This window comes from Myiozetetes cayanensis, unplaced genomic scaffold (genome assembly GCF_022539395.1).
Source record: "Myiozetetes cayanensis isolate MyiCay16 unplaced genomic scaffold, myiCay2020 scf7, whole genome shotgun sequence".
NCBI classification, from domain to species: domain Eukaryota; kingdom Metazoa; phylum Chordata; class Aves; order Passeriformes; family Tyrannidae; genus Myiozetetes; species Myiozetetes cayanensis.
The window spans coordinates 22,973,460-22,997,501 of record NW_026087964.1 but is presented as its reverse complement, the minus strand read 5'-3'; the positions used below and the strand labels follow the sequence as shown (position 1 = coordinate 22,997,501).

At 37.0% G+C, this 24,042-nt stretch overlaps 1 protein-coding gene across 1 annotated transcript in view; it reads left to right on the top strand.

The window, feature by feature from the left end:
• CORIN (corin, serine peptidase) overlaps positions 1-24,042 on the top strand; it is a 117,060-nt gene that overhangs the window by 42,322 nt on the left and 50,696 nt on the right. The window contains exons 4-6 of the mRNA XM_050338600.1: positions 51-261; positions 16,249-16,430; positions 23,467-23,580. Of these exons, the coding sequence (XP_050194557.1) occupies positions 51-261; positions 16,249-16,430; positions 23,467-23,580 (507 nt within the window). The remainder of the gene's footprint in view (positions 1-50; positions 262-16,248; positions 16,431-23,466; positions 23,581-24,042) is intronic.

Genomic DNA, 24,042 nt, shown 5'->3' with positions numbered 1-24,042 from the left:
CTATCAAATGGTGATACTTTTGTTCTAAATATATTGTTTTGATTTCACAGGTGCCTGCATAAATATCACCAACAGCCAGTGCCAGATGCTGCCATATAACTACACCACTGTAACTTCAGGTCTTTCCATTGTCAAAAGCATTGAAATGGAAAAGTTCCTGAAGTTCTTCAGTTATCTCAGTCGTCTCAGCTGCTATCAACACATTATGCTGTTTGGCTGTAATCTTGCTCTTCCTGAATGCATCAGTGACGGTGATGACAGGTATTTGGGAATGAAAATCTGTCAGTGACTAGAGCCAATTGTGGTAAAATACTCTGTGTCTAATCAGACAAGGGAGCCTGTGACCTTATTCCTGTCTGTCAAACTATTGGCAATGTTTCTGCCATGATAAGCCAAATGCAATTAAGTTCCCTTGGAAAAAAAATTGCCACTGTGATATTAAGGCAGTCAATATTATTTTCCTAGAGGAGGCTGTCCAGAATTCTTGTTCCTAATTTCTGCAATCTGAGTGTGCTGAAATGGAATGCTTTGTAACAACATTAATGCCTTGAAAATGTCTAATATTGGCATAAAGTGGGATGGCTGTTAGCTAAACTTCAAATTTGTTTACTGTTTTCCTTGAAAGACGCTAATGTTTTAAATATATTTTATGGTATTAGATTAGCAGGATATGTTCAGAGGGACATAAACTATTCTGGAAGCTTAAGGGGCATGTATTTTTTCTGCATTTACATAATTTTACAGCATTACTATCATGTGCATGCGCTTTTTTAATTGAGTTTGATTTGAAAACAGAGGATCAGTGAGTTTTACAGTGCTAAAATCAAAACACAGCACCAAAAGGGAAAACCAAATTATTATTATTTTTTTAAATATATCTACACAATCTTTGATATTTCTGGAGGGGGAAAGGATAGGGTAGATTTCTTCCTCCTTACTTTAATTGTTCCTGATTTCCAGTTTCTCCACTAGGAAATTCAGTGGAACAGTGTATGACAATTGAATAAGTGATTCAAATAACAGAACAAGAACCAGGAAGTCTAAAAACTGTGCTTTAGAAGGAATAGGATGCTTATGAAAAAGGTTCTATGAGAACTGATCTAAAATACAAGTGCCAATGAAAGGTACAGTCTCACTCTGGGCACTATATGACTGCAGTTTCCATTACATCAGACTGATTCCTGGACTGGCCAATTAAGTTCACTAAACTGACAGAAAATTAACCCAGAATAAAGGTGTACAGATGATTATATGAATAGGATTAGGATGGAGTAAAAGCAGCACAGGTAGCAGCGGAACAAGGCTGACCATTAGACTGGCAGAATGGTTTAATCCAAATTCACCTGTGTACATATCTTTGTTAGCCTATCAAAAGCTATTTTCAATTAATCCTGTTTAATCGAGTGTATTATTAGTTATAGCCACTCTGCTCCAATTCATTATTACAATTTTTCCAGCTGAGGAATCTGATAACATGCAGCCTTAAACTCCCTGCTGTCCCTAGAAATCATTGAACAAAATAAGACAAATGGTCTCAGGTAACAAATTGATGCATTTGAGCTTTCAGCAAGAGAACAGGCCATTTCTCTGTTGCTTCACTTATTCTGCCTTGTTTGGAACTTGACTTTCACAAACCTTTTGAGAATGAATGGTACGTGTCTGAAGTGCAAAGCTCATAAATCAATCAAATAGGTAAAGTGTTGAAAGGATAAGCCTTGTACCTTTTCTTTTCCATTTCTTTCCTGAAGACATGTTTCTTGCATGTTTTATATTATGCCTTGCTAATTTAAAGAGCATAGAAGTTAAACTAATGTTTGGAACATGCAAGCTTTTGCTCTGATTTTTGGTGGCAACCAAAATATATTGAGATTCTAGAGTCAGGGTTTTTTTGTTGTTGTTGGTTTGTGGTGGTTTTTTTGTTGTTTGTTTGTTTGTTTGTTTTCCCCAGCAGCAGCCTTCTCCTACTAATTTTTAATGTCAAAACTGGAACTGGATTTCCATGCCCTGTTTTATGTCCTGGACGTCACAATGCTCCCTCTATTTATATTTTTTAATCCTTTTTGTGGAAACTGTTCTGGCCCCTGCAGACTTAACGGTGAAGAATGTCCAATGTGAGACTGTCAGTGATGCAGGAATATGTTAGAATCTGACTTCACCTTTAGTAACCATGTGTCTCTAGAGTGTTCCATGGGTGTCACTTGAAGATGCAGTCTATGCAGTTGAAATGGCAACCACAGGAAGGACCATAAGAGTGGGTTGACGGTGTGCTGGTTAGTTAAATCTAGTCTGCCAAACCCGAGTTGTCCTGGTTTAACTTCTGGTTTCTTCTTTAAAGGATGCCTTTTATTCTGAAGGCAACCAAGTGATTTTTGTGATTACTGTCTTTCTTGTGGCACCCAGTTATTGCAGGCTAACAGATGTATTTCAAAGCCAAGAATAATGATTTTAAGAAGCACTGTATCTGCATAAAGTAGTTATTTAATACCTTCTGTTCTCACCTCAGCCCCTTCCCCCTCTCACTCCTCCCCATAACCTGTAAAGTGAGATCCAGCGAAAAGCTCTTGGCATAATAGGAGCAAGTTACTTTGTGTATGTTTGGGGCAGATATAAAAACTGAGAGACACATTCCTGTTTTGGGTTTGTTGAATAGGGGAATTTGTAAGTAGAAACACACTGAAGGAGAAGAGTCACTGGGGAAAGTGTCTGATGATAATGAATGGGGATGCGTCCATACGCTGTAGAGCTTTTTTGGGATTATGGTTGCTTTTTAATACACAGTATCACAAAACACACACTAGTATGGTGAATAGTTGTTACTGGAATTGTCACCAATTCCTCCAGATAATTACAGCTGTTTCATTGTAATGTCAGTGCATATATGATCACAATTCTTCATCTGTTGATAACTTTTTGTTTTATGGAGCAACTGTTTCTAATGTATGTAAAGCATAATCTGACAAAATCTGCTTACACAGTACAGAAGAAATGAAACTCTTGTGATGCTTAGATGTCTATTCTTAGGTATTGTTGAGAGAGTCTGTGTGGCAGCTTGCAGCCATGGAAGCAACAACATATTACAAGAAGCATCAAGAAGGGAAGTTACAAGCCCTAATCTTTTGCCTCCAGTGAGCTGTCATTACATAGCTTTTCTCTGATGTTTAAACTTATGTCTGTTTCCCATTTTATCTTTCATGTGTTTATAAACATTGTATTCATTAACACTCGAAGGAGACTAAGTTTCTAGGCAGAGGGCTTATTCAGTTTTTGTGTAATACACAGTGTAGTTACATACTGGGATTTCTGAATAATGCCACAATACTGTTGCTCTTCAAAAAAGTCCTTCTATATCTTACTACAGTAAAAATCATGTGTGGCAGTAAAACATATTAATTTTTAATTAATTTCAGCAACTGGATCTACAATCAAATAGCTCTGCTCTTTTATGAAAATATATAACTTTATTTTTATACTAATTTCTAGTAAATATAAGGTTTGAAAGTACAACTGAAACCTGTGTGAAAATGGAACATGGAAAGTTGAAGTGTAGTAAGGCTTTTTGCTTGCATATTACTCGTCCATAATTAGTTTACTAAGTAAGGGTATCATGCAACTTCCACCTTCTTGGGTGAATGGATGAGGTCTTTCCAATACAACTTCAAAATCAGCTTTAAGAAACTTGTCTTGACACAGTCCAGCAGCACTGCTAAGAGAACATGACTTAGTTCTGAAAAATAACACCAGTGGTGCAAGAACACCTTAAGTTAGTTGGAGTGCTGAACCAATGACTTCTAAAACATTCCAGGTAGTAACTTTGTCCTTTTGGATAGTAGTAGCTTGCAACCTCTTACCATAAAATGCAACACTGGTACTTTATTTGTTGTAAGGAAGATCTGTCCTAAGAGTAATTGTGTAATCTAGTGAATTCTCCCTTACTGCTGGAAGACACTGAGCAAGGGCCAAAGGTACGTTACTGCAATGTAGTCAATCTTTATTTATAGCAATTCACTCATATTGCATTCTACAATTTAAGAAGACAAAAAAATCTGAAAAATGTTAGCGTGCAATTTTTGCATATTTTCAAAAGAAAAAAAGGTGGTTTTTAAAGCCAAAATTGGTGTAAAATTTAAAGATTCTGAATCAATAGAGAAGTTCATAGTGAGTCAGCCTATAACTCCATAATGCAAATAGACTCAGTGAATGACACTTTCTAATATTTCTTGCCCTCTGTGAATATTTCATCGAAAGACTTGGTAAAATAGGCAAGCTATGTAAGATCCTGAAGGCTTATGTACATGGTTGATTTTGACTTTTTATGCTGGGAACGAATTTGAAGGTTATGGATTCTCATAATACCTCTTTGCTGTCATGCTGCCTCCTAAAACAGAAAAAATAGCTTGAGTACTGCCATTAATCCTCTGTGTAGAAGTGTATTCCATAAAGGTGAGGAAATGCCTATTATTGATAGATACCCAGAGTCTCAAATCTTTGGAGATCAAAATGGATTTAACTCTGCCTAGAAAATACTATTAGGGCAACACAAATTAGAAGGTGTAATATGCTCCCAAGGTAAAATTCCAAAGCACCTTGATTTATGTATCTTTTTACTCACTATGGTCTTTTTCATGTCAAATATCTTTGAAACAGAGTTATGAAGTGGCTTGTCTTCAGTTGGGGCTCAAAGAATCCATCTGAGATCATGGCTTTTTATGTTGGATGCTGTACAAACATACACTGAAGGGCAACCTCCTGCTTCTGAAAGTTTATAGCCCAGATGAGGAAAACCTCTAAAGGATAGGAAGAGAAACTAACATTGTCACATTAGTAGCTAGGAAGCTGAGACTTAGAAAGAAATTTACAGCAGGGCAGAGAACCGAAACTGTAACACTTATAGCCTATGCCTTCAGGTACAGCATTATTTTTCCTCTTGATTAAAATCTGAAAATTTCACTCACTGTCATTTATTCACTTTACTTGTGATCTAATATCTAGTGAATGTAAGGAAAAAACTTTGCTATAATTTGACTCTTTTTTTTTTTTTTTTTCCCCCTTGGATTAATTTTATAGGGGAAAATAATAATGAAGGGAAAAGGCTTTCTTTCATTTTCAGACTCCTTCTTACAAAGGAATTTGTCATGTTAATGTCTATATGTCACAAATACTTTGTTGTGCTGTAGTATCTATGCTACAAAAACCAGTAACCAGGTAAAGACTTGTAGAAAGCTTAAGAGGTCAGAATAAGGCTACATGGTATGTTTGTGGAGGGGAAAATTAACTAGTGGAGGGGAAAATTAACTAGTGAAAATTAGGTTAATACTAAATAGGTTCTAAGAAACTGTGAATATGTGACTGTGTATGCAGTCAAATGTCTTTTGAAGAGCTACTCTGTTATGATTCATAGTGGTTAATTCAATTATGTATGTTTTTTTCCTGGTTCATTGTCTTGATCTTTTTTCTGTCATTTATAAAAAGGAAAAAATAAAAAGTCTCGTTTGCATTGTGGACATAAATGAATGAAATACTAGGTCCAAAAAACAAATCCAGAAATACGTGTGATGTCTTTTATTAAAAACCATTGACAGCCTGAAACAAATTTAGGGTGAGGTACAAGGTAGGAGAGGAAGACAATCTTGTTAATTTCCTCCTAGAAAATGGAAAAGAATTGAAGTTCATTGACTAAGAGATATCTGTCTGTCATGATTAATCTAAGCCATGAATGAGATCAGTGATGTGGCTGTTTCCCTTTTACTGCTTTTGTGAACTGCAAAATGTTGACTGATCACATAGATCCTGTTTGCACAACTAATGAGAATTTTTATTTTAAGACTTTGAACAGGAAGCTATCAGCATATATTTAAGTCAATATCTATTATGCAAAGGCTACTTTCAGATGTTTATGAAGTGGCTACCAGTTGTTTCCTGAGTTTGTAGTCTGCCTTTTTGCACCCTGTGGGAGTTGCTTCACCCTCTTAATATGCTTTCTTTTTGATGGTGCCTCTTTAGCCCAAGCAATTTAACATGACTGACAGATGCTATTCCAGATGGAGTTTTGGCAGTGGTTATCTAGATACAGAAGATTAAAAACTTCAATGTTTTAGTCATGAATAAAGCAGAGGTGATGTTCAGTGGATGAAGTGCTTTATACCTAGAATGTTTGAAATCACATGCCTTTTGTTTTGCATGTTGCCATGTCTTGGCTTTGACCCCTTCGAAATCCAGCAGACTCATTATGTACAAGAAAACATTTGTAAAATCTGTCTCTGGATACCTAACAGAGTCATAATCCAGTCTTCAGTTTTTAAATTGAGTAATGGTTCATGTAAGCACAATTGTGACTTGGAACACACAACTATGGAAATCTCTCTTATGAAAAAGGTGTATAGTCAAGTCTTGTCAAAAGGGAAAACAAAAAATTAGAGAGAAAGAGAGGATGATAAAGTTGTGAGTGCTTGACCACACAAATATATTCTCTATCTGCCAGTTATTAATTTTTGTGTCTTTCATTGCTGATTTTAAGCATACTCCTAAGAGAATTGATATTAATATTACTGTTTAGCAGAAAAAATGAGGAATACACAGGGTCTGTGTTACTTGAAAAAGCCTAGAACAGCAGAACAAATGAATACTTTTTTTTCATTGTGTCCTTTGTTCCCGTCAATAACCTTCAAATAACTGCGATTTTATCAATAGTTATAATAATAAATTGCATGGTCTAATTTTTTGCTAAGCAAAACACTGAGGATAGAGTTGCTAAGGGAAGATAGTCAGCAAGCCATGAAAAATATTTTGAAAAGTCTTTCCTAACAATGTGAATACTCAGTTTCAGCTCCAATCTACCATCAAATTGATAGCACACTAATTCAAGGTGAAGCAGAACTGATTTACAGCAAGGAAGGGAAATGGTTGACAGTGTAATACACTGGGTAGGGATTCAAAGGAGCAAAACTGTCTGCTTAAGATAACTGTACAATAGCACTAGACAGTTCCTGTGTATTTTGAGAGTGTTTATGTGCAGTAACAGATGTCACATGCAAATTCATGATTCAAACCGTGTTTCAGGGAATGTGCTGGACAGATCTGAATTTCTAAAGGTAAGGAGTCAGTGAGTAAATTCAGGGAGACTTAAGTCAGAAAACTGAGTTAGTAATAAATAGATACATTGAGCAAAGAAAATCTACAATATGCAGATTCAGAAAGTGACAGAGTATTTTCACAGAGAAAGGACCTAGAAGAAAACAAATCCTCAAATCCCAACTCCTGCTCTGAGGAAAGATAATTTTTCAGGGAAAAAAAATTATTTCTGGTGTGCTATATCTAGAACTTCACGAGATGCAAGTGAGATCTTTAGTTAAGAAACAGCTGATTGACATCTGAGTTCAAAGAAAGGAATGCTCACATTTTTCTGAAATATTGGAATGGACCATTTTGCCAAGAAACAAATGAAGAAACCCGAAGAGACAAGTCATGTAGTACCATTTCTGAAGATACATCTTTCTTCTCAAGGTAGCCCATATTACTCACTAATAATTTCATACTTCATTAGTGATCTTGCTAGTCTTGTGTAACTGTTCCCCGTAGGGCAGAAAACAATCTACTAATGAGAAGCATTACACCTTGCATTGTTTCTTAGGATTCAGATCTTGAAGTCTACATGTCATACTCATCACCTTAGGAGCCACTACTACTTGGTCCCAAGCTCAGACGGTATAAAGGTGACAAATATAAAGTTGGCTTTTGCAAGGAGTGCTAGAGAGAGTATAAGTAATGATGTAGTATGGGCCAAAATATAGATTTAAAGTTGATGAACGTATTTTTTAGGAGGGCCCTTTCTCCAGATGTGTATAATTGCGGGGGAGGGGGTAAAATAAAAGCACCATTTACAATTATTTTTTGCCTACTAAATGCCCTGGGCAATAGCAGAAAGAACAAATGGTTTGCTTATGAAAAAACATTCTCTAGTCACCAAGAGTTAGTCACATAAGCAAGTGTTTGAGAATTGGAACTTGAAATTTGGCAGGGAACTTGCTCTAGTAAGCTAGCTCTTTATCATGGCTTTTAGAAGAGGAAGTGAAGGCAATTAGAAAGAAAATGTGTTTACTTTATGGTAACTTGTGTTTATGAAATTCATGTACATATGGATATGCCTGTGGAAGTTTATCCCCAATTTTTAGTTTACATGCCCGAAAACTTTTCTATCACTGTCATGGCTCAGCTGGTGTGGGTGGGCCTAAAGAATCTTCCTGTCCCTGACTCTCCCAATAGCTAGGTGTGGCAATGGATCAAGGTACAGGTCCCTACATAAAAGGGCCTGAAGTCAATTTCCTGATGCCAACTCTTTTACAGAAATGTGCCAGTAGATGGCAGGTGCAGTGTAGGGGAAGGGCAGACCAGGGGAACAATATAGGGAAAGCAGGACAGAGAAATAGGGTGCTGGAAAGATTTTATTCCTGCCCCATTTGTAGAACTGTCCCTTCCCTGCCTGCAAATAGAGGCTGTTTAAAATTACAAATATGGATAATTTGTAAATTAGTTAATGTAAAGAAGGAAAGTATTGCTTAAGAGATTAATTAAAGAAATTAAGAGTTAAAAACTAATATAGAAATATAGGCAATGGCATTCTACGTAGGCCAGAATGATGTACGTGGTCCAGTGCATGTGAAACCAGCATTTGCCATAGCAGGGAGCATCAAACTTTCAAACAGTGTTTCAATCTCTTCGCTGATCTAATTTCAAAGTGTACATGTTGGGGGAATTATGGACAGATCAGAGCTAAAAGGTTATCACACAGAGAAACATTTTTGAGAACAATCTTGGCATGGGAATGTCCGTTTGAAAACATATTTCACAATGCTTCTCAGAGGGAAGGAGGCAGAAAAGAAAATCAGAAGGACCGGTTATTTCATGAAAGCATATTTTACTGATTGATTGCCTCCAGCCTTGTTGTTTTAATGATTTGTTGTGTGTATTATCTATCATATGATGTGGTTCCTGGTTTCTAAGTTGGTATGTTAACTAGGGATCATAGGTTATTCTTCCACACATGCAATATATTATTTCTTATAACTGACCATTGATCATTTATGTAACTGAAATAAATGTTTACAACAAATCTTAAAATGAACATGGCCTTTTGTTAATGTTTGTCTGCTAATTTAATATATCTGCCAGAAAAACTCTTTGTTTTCAAAAAATGAGATTGATTTAGTTTAATAAATTGCAATAATTGTAAGACAGGAGCTTTCAGTAAAATATTGCAACATTTTGGGACTATCAACACTGGTAGTTTCCTATTAGACTTGTGCACCTGGACTCAAATCAGAAACATATAGGTGAGGTAACATCTTATCTAAATTTGGTAGAAGTCATTTACTAGATACCAGTACACCCTCTTGTGCAGAACTTAATAAAAAAATGAGTTTGAATTGAATAATAGTTAAAGGATTCTCCAAGAATTCATATGCTGTTCAGCTCATGTTTGGCCTCTTTTAGTGCCCACCTTATTAACAAATAATCTTTAAACCATCTGCAGTCAAAACCTGACGATTCAGTTACTAAGACATAATTATCTCTCATAATTTAGTCTTTCCTATGAGAAGTTACTGTTGCCCTGTTGGAGACTGTGATGGTAAGCACCAGGCTCATAGGCTGAGCAGGACAGGCAAATTAGAACCACAGGTGTGGTGAGGAGGAAGCTCTGGAACTGTTCTAGCTCAGATCAGGACCAACATTCAAGATTGATGAGACTCCTCAGGGCTATTTCCAATTGAGTTTAGAGGATCCTTAAGGATGAGGTCCCACAACCTCTCTGGATAATATGTTCCAGGCCACTGCTTCATGGTAGGTTTTAAATTGGTGTAATTTGGTAGTGGTGTCGAACAATTGGTACTATCCTATTCCCCTGCTTGTTATTCCCCATCTCAGTTGTGTCTTTTCTGTGTCCTGGCAGGAGTATTTGTTCAGCTCCATGAAAGATTGGATTTGGAAACCAATCTGAATTAAAGTAGGAGTGACTGATCTGATTCACTGTGTAATGGTATGAAGTGCCACGCTGGCACAAAGAAGTAAGGAAGAGAGGTGGGGAGAGGTTCTGGAGCCAGGCTTATGAGGGGTAGGACAGCTTCTTTCAATTAATGACATCTGCTCCTGCCAGCTTGAAGTGTTTGTGAAACAACTTTAATGTGAGCTTGAAGTAGCAGGATAATGGATTATAATGATTTTCCACATGACAGAGAAGAACCTGAAGTGTCAGTGAGTGAGAGGTGTGTCTGTCTTTAGGATTCCTGACAATATACAGCTCAGAAAGTTTTAACTTGGGCTGATTCTTGAAGTCTTCCTTTTGGCAATGTGCTGAAGTGCACAGGTAAGCATGAGTTCTAGAAAGCCACATGAAATTATTTACAGGTACTTATCACAGTGATCTGTGGAAATGGGAGGCAGACCTTTAGACAGAGTATTGTTTTGGGTGCGTCTATTACCATATGATACAAATAGTTAGAGCAGCTGTGCAGTGTATGATTTACAGTTAATCCAGAATTTCTGTAGCAACGCTGTGGTTGGAATACCTGTGTGTGATTCAGAGGACTTATGTTTCACTGTAACAGCTTTCCTAAGTGTGAATTTTGTTTGCTAACATCAAAAGATCTTGTAACCTGGATTTTTAGGCATATTAAGAGCTACTTTTTTTTTTTTTTCAGAAGAACTTCCTATCGAGTGCAGCAAATAAACAGTGTGTTCATCACATCATTTTCATTACAATGTCATGCAAGCACCACTTAAATGTTACAATTAAATAAAGAATTTTCAGAAATTTGAACTGGTTTAGGAGAAGTTCTAGCAGATGATACAAGATTATAAAAATAGCTCATAATTGTAGTAATAGTCTTAAAAATATTTATTTAAACTGATTCCTGGCTGAACTATAGCTCTAGTGAATTTATTTACTACATCTCTCCCATTTTCACTGTCATGTTTGAATCAAGTAATGGGATCACTAAGAGAAATCTGGAAGGGCTGGTTGCTTTTGTCAGGACAGATCATCCCAATTGATTATGGTCATCATAGAAAATACATTAAGTCATTTTGATAGCTTTTTTGTGGCAGTAATGTCAATGCTATATGGCAAAATCTATGTAACACTTTGTCTGATAGAAAAGAGAAAGTGCTTCTACTGTACCAGGTATACTTTAGGTGTTTTTGATTGTTATGGTATTAGAAGCTCAGTTGTAACATATGTTTCTGTCATATAGAGAAAGTGACTGAAGAGTCAGGATGGATTTCTGAATCTGTGTTTTTTGCTGATTCATTGAATCATAGAATATCCTGAGTTGTAAGGGACCCATTAGGATCACGAAGTCCAGCTCCTGGTCCTGCACAGGACCATCTCCAAGAGTCACACCATGCACCTGAGAGCATTGTCCAAATGCTTCTTGAACTCTGACCACTTCCCTGAAGAACCTGTTCCAGTACCCAGCCACCCTCTGGGGAAAGAGCCTTTTCCTGATATCCAACTTAAACCTCCCCTGACACAACTTCAGGCCATTCCTTTGGGTCATGTCACTGGTCACCACAGAGCAGAGATCAGTGCCTACCCCTCCTCTTGCCCTCACAAGGAAGTTGTATCTGCAGTGAGGTCTCCCCTCAGTCTCCTCCAGGCTGAACAGGCAAAGTGACCTCAGCCCCTCCTCATACGGCTTGCCCTCAAGGCCCTTCACCATCTTCGTTGCCCTCCTTTGGACACTCTCTAACAGCTTAATATCTTTCCCATATTGTGGTGTCCAAAACTGCACACACTCCCCAGTGCAGAGCAGACCAGGAAAATCCCCTCCCTCGACCGGCTGACGATGCTGGGCCTGATGCCCTCCAGGACATGGTTGGCCCTCCTGGCTACCAGGGCACTGCTGACTCAGTTGTGACTCCTTACTTTGATCAAAATAATTTATCCGCTTTTTTTCTACAAAATAAATAATTACAATGACCAAAAATTCTAACCTGCATTGTAGAGACTGTACCTGCCCATTCTTAAGGATATCAGTTGATTCTGGCCACGTTGTCCAAAAACCATTGCTAAGCCTGAAAGAGATGTTAAATACAATGGCAGCTGATGTAGAAGATGTGAAATTCAACAGCAGCTGCTGCCTCGTTTATTCATTTTTGAATGGATAAGAAGAATCTTTTTAATCTAATGGTATATTTGGATTTGTTCCCAGTTCCACTTTCACTGAAATCAGGAATTTATATTTCCTTCCTTTGTCTGAACAGTCTTCAGACTTCAGTGTGAGCTCTTTGTTAATTACGGTACTCTTGGATATTAGATCTCTTCTAAGACTTTTGTAAATATAACTCTTTAGCTGGCTCTTTTCTGTTGCCACAAGATATGGTAACTATTAAGGAACAGTTAATTGGACCTGTAATTTTTAGAGAAAAAATAAAAGACATCTGTATGGACCCACAGAAGGGATTGCAGTCCAATTTTTTCATCTTATTTGGTTTTGAGACTTTTGTATTCTCATAGCCTTCAAACAGATTGTATGTTCTTCCATGCTGCAGGCAATCCATTCAGTATATCCATCCTTTTCATTCTCATTGTATAAAAGAGAGGTTTTTTCCAGTCTCTTGAAAAAAGCATTCCTCCTGTGGCTCATCTGTAATTGCCAACTTCATGACAGCAGATGGAGCACTCATGAGCATATGACTGAGAACTGACTTTCCCCACCAGCTGTAAATCCTTATATTCATTCCCTGTAGGGCAGATGAGTGGACACCTACCAGCAATCCAGCCAATTAATACAAGGTCTTAATCTTGTCTAGACAGCTCAAACCATTCTTCAGGCTCTCACCCCAGGGGAACTGAGCTGCTGCTGCCTTTTGCCAGGATCACCTCTGAGTCCTTTTGTTCTCCTTCAAGGTGTTAGGTGTTTTTCATACTGTGGGTGCTATGTAGTCCTTTTACAGATTAATTTTGTGTCTTTATACTTACACATGGGAACCTTCTTCTAGAAAACACTCCATGCATTTAAGCTAAAAACAAGGTGAGAAGTAAGAAACATGCAGCTAGCTCTGCACTGAGTTCCACAAAGTGTTGCATGGAATTGAGGTGCCATCCTTAAATGTTGCTATATCGATTCAAAATAATTTCGTCAAGTGAAATAACCACAAAAATCTAAACTAATCTTGCTTTCTTTTCAGACTTTGTTACAGTGTAAGGAAGCAAATTTCGTATTTAAACCCATCTCTAGAGACAAAATACAAAAGAAAATGTAAAATTCCAATTAATTTGCAAGATAAAGATGAAAACCGAACAATGAAAGACAAAAATACAGTATTTTCTGGATTATGTGAAAGTGAAATGTTAAGCAGCCCATTTGTTTACAAATCCATGAATCAAAAAGCAATGTTGAGGGTTTTGTGAATTTGCCTTCAGTGACTCTTAACTGTGCTGCTATTTATGTTAGAGTACTGTGAGAGGGTACTGAGATTTCACAAGAAATATCACTCTAGAAAACTGTAATCCTGGGTGTGGGTGTTTGCTCTACTGTAGAAACTTCCTTTTCTTACATTTATGTTCTGTGGAAGTATTTATTGTTAGAAAATCCTGAAAATTTTTAAAAACAATTAGAACTAACAATGACTGGTGTGTCAGCTCACCACTTCAACTTGTTTGATTTCAGGGCTGTAGAAACACAAAGAATAACCTCAGTTTTCTTCCTCCTATAATTTTTTCTTGTTTCGTTTTGTCCTTGTACCCATTCCCTTGCCCCAGTAGTCTCTTCACAATTGTATTGCCACTTCCTTTATTTTGCCTCAGGCCTGAGATGTATCACCATTCTTAGCCTGTGTGCCTATGAATGATACAGTGGATTATCCCTCAGTGCTCTGTGGTATGGCTGTGGATGATGAAGATGCCCTCTGGCAGCCATGCCAGTTTAAATTTTCCCTTAAACAGATTTGGATGAAAAAATAATCCAGCAAAATACCCTACAGTTGTTTTCAACTCAGCTCAATACATGAATACAGCTCATTGTGTAGCCACAGGAACAGGTATCCTGGAACAGCTGAAGGGATGTAGCTGGAGAAAGAAAATGAGGACCAGCAGTATCTAAAAGTGTTCATCAGTCTGCCTTCAGTCAGGTTGTCTATTGAACTGCAAATGTTCATCAGTCTGCCTTCAGTCAGGTTGTCTATTGAACTGCAAATGTGACCTTTAGGAGGTGCAGTCAACAGTTGTGCATTCTCAGAGTGATCTTTGAGTTGTACTTGCAACTCTGGCATGGAAGTTATTTATCCCCTATTGTTTTAATCTGTAAAGTTGCAGTAATGAATATCTCAATAGGGCATAGCTGTGGCAGTGCTTTGACCAGTGGAGATACTAATGTGAAGACACAAAAGAAAAGCCACAGAAAATAATGAGCACTAGATACATTATCAAATTTACCAGGTTGCATGGAGAGTCCCCAAAGGACGGCTAATTGTGTATTTTATTTAATACTTTTGTTGACTTTCGCAATTTCTACTTCTCCCTCTCCTGACATCGTATTCCTGCTTTGTCTGTATCCCTTTGGAGGAGCCAATTGAGTTGTCAGATAAGAAAAAAAGTGCTTTTTTATTTGTCACATGACTCTTCAGCTGAATCAGTTATTGGACCTGGCTTACTATACAGCCAGATATAGGTAGGCAGGTATAGAACAGCTGTTACAAACAGCAAAACTGAAAGCAGCACAGAGTCAGATACAGGCACTTGGGAACAAGAGCTGCACACGCTGCTGCTGCTTCCAGAAAATATGTGCCCTCAGTGGCTGCTGAGGTTGAGGGTCAGACCCTTTAGCTACCTCAAACCTTGAACTAACCTTAGAAAATGTGTTAAATTCTGTAGCAAGAGGAAAACTGTTGCCAAAGGGATCTTCCCTCTCTTTATTGCTTCCTGTAGAATATTTCTTTGATAACTTCTGGTACTCAAAACAAACACTTAAGGAATAGAGTCTACTGATGAGCCCCAGGCATGGTAATGCAATTGCAAAGAGGAGGAGTCAGTATTACAGAAAAAGTAAATTCTGAAAAGAATTAGTCTAAAAATGAAAAATATATTTAATTAAGTGATAAGGAGGAGATCCATATAGAATTATAATCAGCAATTTGAATTCCAGTTTAAGTGAACTCCAAGGAGTTCACTTCATTGTCATGAAGGGGAAGTCAGATCATCTGCTTTCAGGCAGTATGTAGCCTCCTTGGAAACTTAAAATCATTTACCATGATAGTTTTAGAGTATATACTGTATATCTCTTTCAATGAATATTTGATACAAAACTCTTTTGGTAGCTTCTCCAAAGATACCTTATACAAATTTATAACCCCTATTTATTCTCTTTACCATTAATATACTTTTTAGTAAACTATAAAGAACATTTTTATTTCTTCTGGTGTCATACGATTCTTAATTTGGGTATTTCTATGCAGTTGAAATATCTGAAGTATGAATTTTAAGTTGGAGGAAAACCAACCAGAGTTAAAAATATGTCACATATTGGTTCTTTCATCAAACTCCATTTTCAGGAAGAGTTTTTTCTATTAAAATCCTGAAGAGCAGAATCACGGCCTAATATGTTATAACCTGCTTCTGTGCCTGCTACTGGCAACAAATCAATTCTGATAAGATTGCCACAGAACTGCTAGTTTACTTTTAAAATTATTGGTCTCTGAGTAGTTGTAAATAAGACTAATCAAGATGAAGATTTTTAATAATATTTTCATCTTGCAGTAAATTAAGCAATATGTCCATACTAAACTTGATCACTATCTAGAAATCCTTAATTTATGGAGTACACATGACTGAATGTTAAAGCTGGGCCAAATATTGCAGTAATTGCTGGATAATCCCATGTTTTCTGATTTTTCAGTGCTTCTCTAGAGGCTGCAAATTCTGCTTGACTTATTAGATCACTATGTAGTTGTGCTTTAGAAGTCTGGTAATTTCTGAATTATTTCTGTGCTGTGCATATCTGTGGTGGGTTGACCTAGTCTGAGAAACTGTTCTGAGTCTGATTTGGGCCTGATTTTGGCTTAAATTTAGCCTGAAAGTCAGCAGATAATGTCACCTCCAATGAAAAATGAAGATCTGGCACCTTTTCGGAGTGGCTCTGTAGAATGCAAAAATTTTTCAGAAGTGTTTATTATTACTTTTTTCTCTTTTTAAAAAATTTTCACAATCTACTACAGTACTAATAGTTTCTAATTTTGTTCTCTGTCTCTTTTCTTCAGTCAAGGCCTCTTGCCCTGCAGGACGTTTTGTGAGGCAGCAAAAGAAGGCTGTGAACCAGTCCTGGGTATGGTAAATGCTTCTTGGCCAGATTTCCTGAAGTGCTCCCAATTCCAAAACAAAACTGAAAATGATACCACTACAAGGGTATGCTTCTCACCACACCAAGAGAAAGGAAAGCACTGTATGTTTCCATTCTTAACTGTTACACTATGTTCATGAGTTCTTATTTAATAATGTATTTTTGTTATTGTATAGGAAAAGCTCTGTGTTGAAATTATTATTTCCTGTGACATCATTATTTCCCTTCATATGACTGTGATAAAGTCTGGTTGTCAGTTGGTTATAGTTTTGCTGTGCTTTAATTGTTTGGTCTGAATTTTTTTCAGACTTGTGTTGATTTGAGGCTTTTTTGTATTGCATCAAAAATTCAGGAGCTGTTTTGAGGTAAGAAGGTAGCATAAATAAAAATGTAAATATGGTAAGGGGTTATGCATTGAATAGTAAGAGTAACTATCCATGAGCAGTGAGTGACTATCACATCATTAATTGAGCATGATCATACTGGACATAGAATGAGGTGTAATTCTGAAAAAGCAATACAATATTAGAGACCTGGGTTTCATGCCTGTGGACTGAATGAATACGAGGTATGATATGAATATGCCTATTAAATTTTGAGAAATTATATCTAGTCAAAGTGTTCAAAAGCCCCACAAAATGTAGATAGCTGAACTTAGATCAAGCCAGAAGGGATTGACTGACATAGCTGTCTTACGAAACTTTCAAGTTTCAGAATATCTTTTGGCTAAAATAATATATTTAATACTTCTAGAGAAAAAGTTAGTTAGGATAGTGTGTGGTTAGCGATTATTCCATAACCTGTATGGTGGGATTTGTATTTATCTGGTAGTGAGCAAACTGCAAAGATTACAGACTGGAATCTTGTTTTTTCTCATTAGGGGAATATAATTTGTAATTCTCTTTTGTGTCTTTAGTTGCTTCTTGTATTTATCAAAACTTAGCTTGGTCTGGCTGTTATACCTTTTTGTTCCATAGATACTTGTACAGTATCGATGTACAATTTTTCTCTTGATTATTTTTGTTTGACTGTGGCTAAATATATCCTCCACATTTTCTGAATTGAAGATTATCACTTCTCAAAAGAATCCTTCAATCTCACATGCCTTTCTAAGCTCTGTTGGAGAACATATGCTTGAGTCATGCTCTAGTTAGAATCCAGAGCATTTATCCTGGGGACCATTACCAACTTTCCTGAAAAATGTTTATCAGTTAGAATTGGGATTATCTAGTGGATACATACTGGTTCATGTGTTATAAATACAGCTGGCATTTATCTCTTTGTCTAGAAGTTTCCTCCATGAACATTGCAAATTGAGTGCACTGTGGAGAATCTATTATGAAATACGTTCCTAGTGTGACCATAGATGTACTGATTGTACCGGAAAATCTGAGCCACGTGCCATTATAGTAAAACCATCCAAATGTACAAAATGAGTCACAGAGAAAAAGGTGCAGGGCTGCAGGCTGATGTCCTTCAGGTTGATATCCTTTCAAACAAGTGACAAGTGAATACTCAGCGGGTAAGAAAATCAACTACTCTGAAAATAGTTGTAAGAATCCATCTGTAGAGATTTAAGATAGATGGTTGAACTGGTTTCACAGGTCTAATGAGTTTTGATTATAGAATCATGGAATCAACAAGGTTGAAAGAGACCTTTAAGATCATCCAGTCCAACTGTCAACCCAGCACTACTGTAATCCTTAAACCACTAGACCATATCACTAGATCCAGATGCCTCTCAAACCTGTAAGGAAGTGAAAAGGAGGCATCATCAATCCTTCATTCTCCATGAAACCAGTGATGCATTCTGGGGGGAAGAAATCTGGGAAACCCTCTGAGGGCTGCCATTCATATCCCTGCTCACAGAAATATTCCAGCTCTGTTTTTACTCTCTCAGCTGACACTGTGTTAACTCTGGCTTGATTTGACCAGCCAACATAACTGATGCTGTTAAAACCGTGGAGGAAAAAAACCACAGTATCGTGAATGAGGAATAAAGCAATACAGTGATCTGACTTAGATTAACATGGAGCTCTCACAAGAGCCCTGAAGTTATTTTTTGGGTAACTTAAATGGTAAAATGCTTTCCAAAGCAGCAGTGAATATGATGCTTCTGCTGTTCATAAAACAAAACGATGTAAATGACAGTATAGAGCTGTCAGAAAATGTTCACTTTTGTATTTTTACCAAAGAGTCATTATGAATGAATGCCTGTTTCTGTTCAAAAATGCATAAGTGGCTGAACTGCACTTTATAGCCATGAGATTTTTAACAAGTTACAGAACCATGGAATTATTAAAGTTGGAAGGGACCTTAAATACCATCTTGTTTCAACTGCCCTCCCAAGGGCAGGGACACATTCCACTAGACCAGGTTGCTCAGACCCCCATCCAACCTGGCCTTGAACACTTCCAGGGATGGGGCATCCACAACTTCTCTAGGCAATGTTCCAATGCCTCACCACTCTCACAGAAAAGACTTTTTTTCCTAATATCTGATTCTAACCTACTCAGTTTGAAGCCATTCTCTTTTATCCTGTCACTACATGCTCTTGCAAGAAGTGCTTCTCCATCTTTCTTGTAGGCTCCCTTCAGGCATGGGAAGGCTGCAGTTAGGTCACCCTTAGGTTCACACTGGTATTAACTTAGAGGAATAACTTTGAGTAGATAATTGAAATTCCTGATTACAACCAGGCATTTATTTTTCACCAGGGAATGTGAAGCTAAATACATACAATAGAGGTTTTTTTGAGAAGAAGCTTTTAAAAACAGGAAGATGTTATCTTTCTTTTGTGCCCTTATATTTACTTAATGCAGTGAAAAGAACAGAGAGATGATCTGTGTATATGTAACATTGATGCTGGTCAGCTGCAAAAATAGTGGAATAGTGGAATAATTTTGGAGGGAGACAAAAGGTTTTTCAGGATTGTGGTGGTCTTTCATGTGAGAAAGCATTCACAGTTTGAAAAACTATTTCCTGCAAACACTCATTCTTTACTTCTTTTGACCCTGCAGTACATTTTCTTCTGTTCTTTGATTTTTATTCTCCCATTCTACCTCCTCCACCATTTATCTCTGCCTGTATTCCTGTTCTTTGCCTGTTTCTTTTCCAGCCTGGAGTTTCCTATGTGGCCTTTTTTAGGCCATATCACTTGAGTGAAAGAGAAAGGTCTTTTGTCTTCTTTCTCCCACAGTGTTTTCATCATAAGGAAATAGAGAAATGAACAATTTCCTGAGGGTAAGGAGTTGCCAGCTTTTCTAATTCCATGATAATCCTATTATCAACACTTTCTAGAATTGACAGGAACAAGATGCATACACTGTACTGCAGGGTACATATGGTATAGGGAGCAGGAGATGAAAGTTTGCAGGCAAGAGAATAGAGTGTCCCACTGTGTTACCATATATTGGGTCAGATGCAGATGAAGAGTCCATCTATCTTATAATGCTGACTCCAAAAGCTGACAAAATCAAATGCACAGAGAAGAATAGGAGAACAGGGCAAGACAGTGTGACAATAGTTTCCCAAACGCTTCTGCATTTTCCATCTGTTTGAGATTCAAGGACTTTTCTGTAATTTCTGACCCCCCATAGATGTTAATTCTATTAATATGTCTCTTTGTTTTGTGGATCTATGTATGTTTTAGCATCCACAGTATTGTGTTCCAAAGTGTTACAGCTTATTAAAGAATTGTATGAAGAGCATTGCCTTTTGATTGTTTTAATACCTCCTAAGTTCTTCCATAGCATTAGGTAGTGAATTTTGTATCCACTTTGAAAAAAATTAGCATCACTTTCCATGGTCCTTTTCACTGTTGTAGAATGCTTTATCTGTTGTTATACTTGAAATGCAGATCTGGAGGATGGTAAAATAATGTTTATTTCAGTCTGTGCTGTCTGCAGCATTCCAGGGACCTGCTCACATAATCTTCTATAGATGACATTCAAGTAATATAGCTGGGAAGTACAGCATATAAATGGTCTTGCCTCCTCAAAGTCACTTTTGATAGTGCACCAGACACAGGTAAACTAAAGCACTCTTTGCTGCCCATGGTGTTTAGTCAGGGATTTTGGAAGCTATTCCAGATTGCAAATCTTTCTGGTTAAGGTCTACAACAAGGAAATTTCTCTGTCAGTAAGGATTACTTCCATTTTCTTTGGGCTTCTTTTACCTAATGTTTTTTCTTCTTCAGCAGTTCAGGTGGGTATATATTTGCCTGTTTTTATTAATGAATATGTGAATTATTTACAGAGGTATCAGTAATTAACAGTTCCCAGAACATTTCTTTAGAAAAACACCCTTGCAATTTTTAATAATTTTAGTGGAATGGTTCATACTTCTCTTACTTCAGACAACTATTTCAGGCATTATTTCTTTTGCTGCTGCTGCTGCCACCTTGTTTCAAGCAGTCACAGCATTTGTGAATATGCAGCCATTTGCCTGTGTTCAAGAAAGTCTTACAAAGTTTGCATAACTAAATCCTCTAGGTTTCAGACCAAATATCAAGATTCAACATCCTACAAAAATGTTTGTTTTACAGAATTTGTCAAGGCTTTTATAATTTCCAATAAATTCTGGTTGAATTGTCAACCTACTAAAAACTTCATGGACAAGCTTGATAGAAAGCAGAAATTAAATTCATTGGACATACTGTTCAAAGTGTGTGTGCTCTCATTGCACTGACTGGACCAAACATATCCAGTCATCACCTAGCAGAAGACTGCAAGAGGTGAGATTAGCGTTTCTAAAACTTCCCTCTGATTGCTTCCATACGCTAAAACTGAAACAATAGTAATTTCGGTCTTCCTTCTATTTTTTTTTTTTTTTTTTTTGCATATAACATACAAAACAAATAGCAAAATACTGACTGTAGGTATGAAGAAATGGAGAAGTGGTTTAGGGTAGGAGCAGAACAAGATAGGCATGCATTAAGGAGTCAGAATGACTTAGAAATGCTAGCACACACTTTTGTTCACAGCCCAGAAATGAGTATGGGACCCCCAGAATCTTTGCTCTTCTAATATGTAAGAAAAATGATCACATAAATATAAATATCCTTCCTATTTGCTTTTGTTCTCCCAGGCCAAACTGGCATATTCATGCAAAAGGTAGAAGTCCATCACTGTTGCTTAGTGCTGATGGGAATCTGTAAGCAATTCAAGATGGTTCCTTTTGAGCTATTTATGCTGTTTTCCTTTTCAAACATGCAGGAAACTGTGTAAAAGCCCAAGTTATAAGAATGTAAGATTACCAAGTCAGTTAAAGTTGCCTTTCCAACCCCAAAGACACTTTTTTGTGTGATAAATTACAATCTTTTGATTACGTTGTCATATTCTATTTTTACCTGACAAAACTGAGGGATAAACACAGGTCTCCAGAGAGCTAAAACCCGTACTGAGGAAGTCTGTTGTATCTAGGGGTCCCTGTAGAGCTTACTGACTGTAGCAATTGGGAAGTGCAGTGCAAAAGGCAGGAAACTGGAGAAACACAAAGATCAGCTCATAATAAAGTGTGATTTTATCATATGGAATGATGTTCTTCCCTGTCACCGTTGCAGTCACCATGTTCAGCAAGGTACTGGAATAAAAGTGGATTCTTTATTTGTATAGCTGGAGTTTATTTGCAACTGAAACAGACTCTTGTAGCTACAAATAAAGGCAAGAATTCTTTGAACATGTAAAATAACATCTGTCTTTACTCTCCAAAAAAAAAACGTCACACGTAGCAGCGTGTCTTAGATTGGTCAAATTACGTTATTATTCATTATAACTTTCACTTTAATATCTCACTGCCTTATTTTTGTCCCCTGTAAAATGAGACTGTGAGTGCTATTGAATCTCACGTTGGTTTTAAGACTATCATATTTTGCAGTTTGTAATACCCTTCCAAAACTGGTAGAACACAGGTAAGGCTGTAGCTCTTTGGTTAGAAGTTAGGAAACCTGTTCAACCACACAGTGTGTTGTGAGGGAACCTACTGAGGAGCACAGCATAGGGATGTGCAAAAGGATGATGTTGGTGGTTTTGGCCTATCTTGCTTCTGATTAAGAGTCACAAAGATTAAATGGCACAAACCAGTTGAAAATTTCTGGTTTAAAGTCTCTTAGTATTTTGGGCACTCTTCTGTAAAGTTAGAAACCTTCTTTAAAATACATTGCATGAGCAGCTTTCACTGCAATAAACATGGCCCCATTGCACAACTAGAAAATGATGTTTGTATTGCAAAATCAAAATTATGTACCGTCCAAATGGAGAGTACACTTGGGAATGTAATAGAAAAGATTTTGAGATTATTCCTAAGTTTTTATTGCAAACAAATTTTTCATAAAGGGTGTGTGTTTCAGTTGATTAAGTCTTAAGATTGCCCTGTTGCTTGGGGATGATAAAATAATATTTCAGGATTAGAAAAGAATGCAGATATGTTGGAAAAAAATAATCCTCTGCTGACAAAAGTTAAAAGTAATAATGAAGGTGCTGAGGGTGTGTGTGTGAATATCTGTTGCCATAGTGTGATAGAAAGGAGTGCTGTTTTAGGACCACAAATAAAATTAAATAAATTAAAATAAATTATTAATAAATTAATAATAAATTAAATAAAATTAAAATAAAATTAAAAATCTAGAGAAATAGTTTCACTTGCAGTCAGTGCATGCTGAAGCTATGTGTCATTTTTGAATAATACATATTTAGGCAGGTCCAGTGCTAAGTGATACCTTGCAGCATCCACAGTTTACCTAGTGGTTTGGCAAATTGTGAAGAATATCACGCTGCTAAACAGTAAGGCCAGTCCTAAGCAGAAATCTTTTTCTTTTTCTGTAGGCATGATAAAGGCTCCTTGTTTAGTCCCAAGGGCAGATTTAACATGTATAATAGTCTTTTCATGACAGTCTGTTGAGGTCTTTTAAAATGGGTCATTCACTGATAGCAGTTTTAAATGGCTTTGTTCTATCTCAAAAACTGAGATTTTTCTTTCAGGTTTTTCTCTTGACCTTCTTCCATTCAGTGATGTTTCCTCCCTGTGGGAAATCTTGAATATCAGTTTATCAGTTTAATCTTGAATATCAGTTTAAAGTAGCATTAAGTTTGTATTGTTGATACTAATGATTTTTCTCCTCATTCTGTCTTTTCTTTTGCAGCACTGTGTGGAGGAGAGGAGAGTTTCTTGTGTGCCAGTGGGATCTGCATCCCAGGGAAATTGCAGTGTAATGGCTACAATGACTGTGATGATTGGAGTGATGAGGTCCATTGCAGTAAGTTTCTTAAACCTTGCCATGTTCTTTTGAAGCACTGAATCCATTCAGGGAAACCTGAACACTAAAGAAGGCTATTGGTACAGAATAGGAGCTTTGCACAGTATTTGCATGTATTGACATTTGGACTCTTGTCAGTTGTCATTGATTCTGTTTACCTTTGCTCACTCAGGCTACAGCATGGGGTTTTGATCTATCAAATTTTGTGCCTTGAGGCAGATATTCTGCAAGGAGCTATATGGAAGTTTGAGGTGTTGGGAGGCTTTTTTTAAAATGAATCAATAAGGGACTGCTTCCAATAATCAGCTGAAAACTGTTAGTTGTAGGTTTTTCCTGGTCCTTGGCACTGATTTTAGAGTAGATGCAAAATCATCTGTTTAGAAAGTTCTTGTCTCAACCCTGGATGAGACTTACTTAAATTAATCCCAGTATATTGGTGTAGCAGAATATAAAAATGAATAT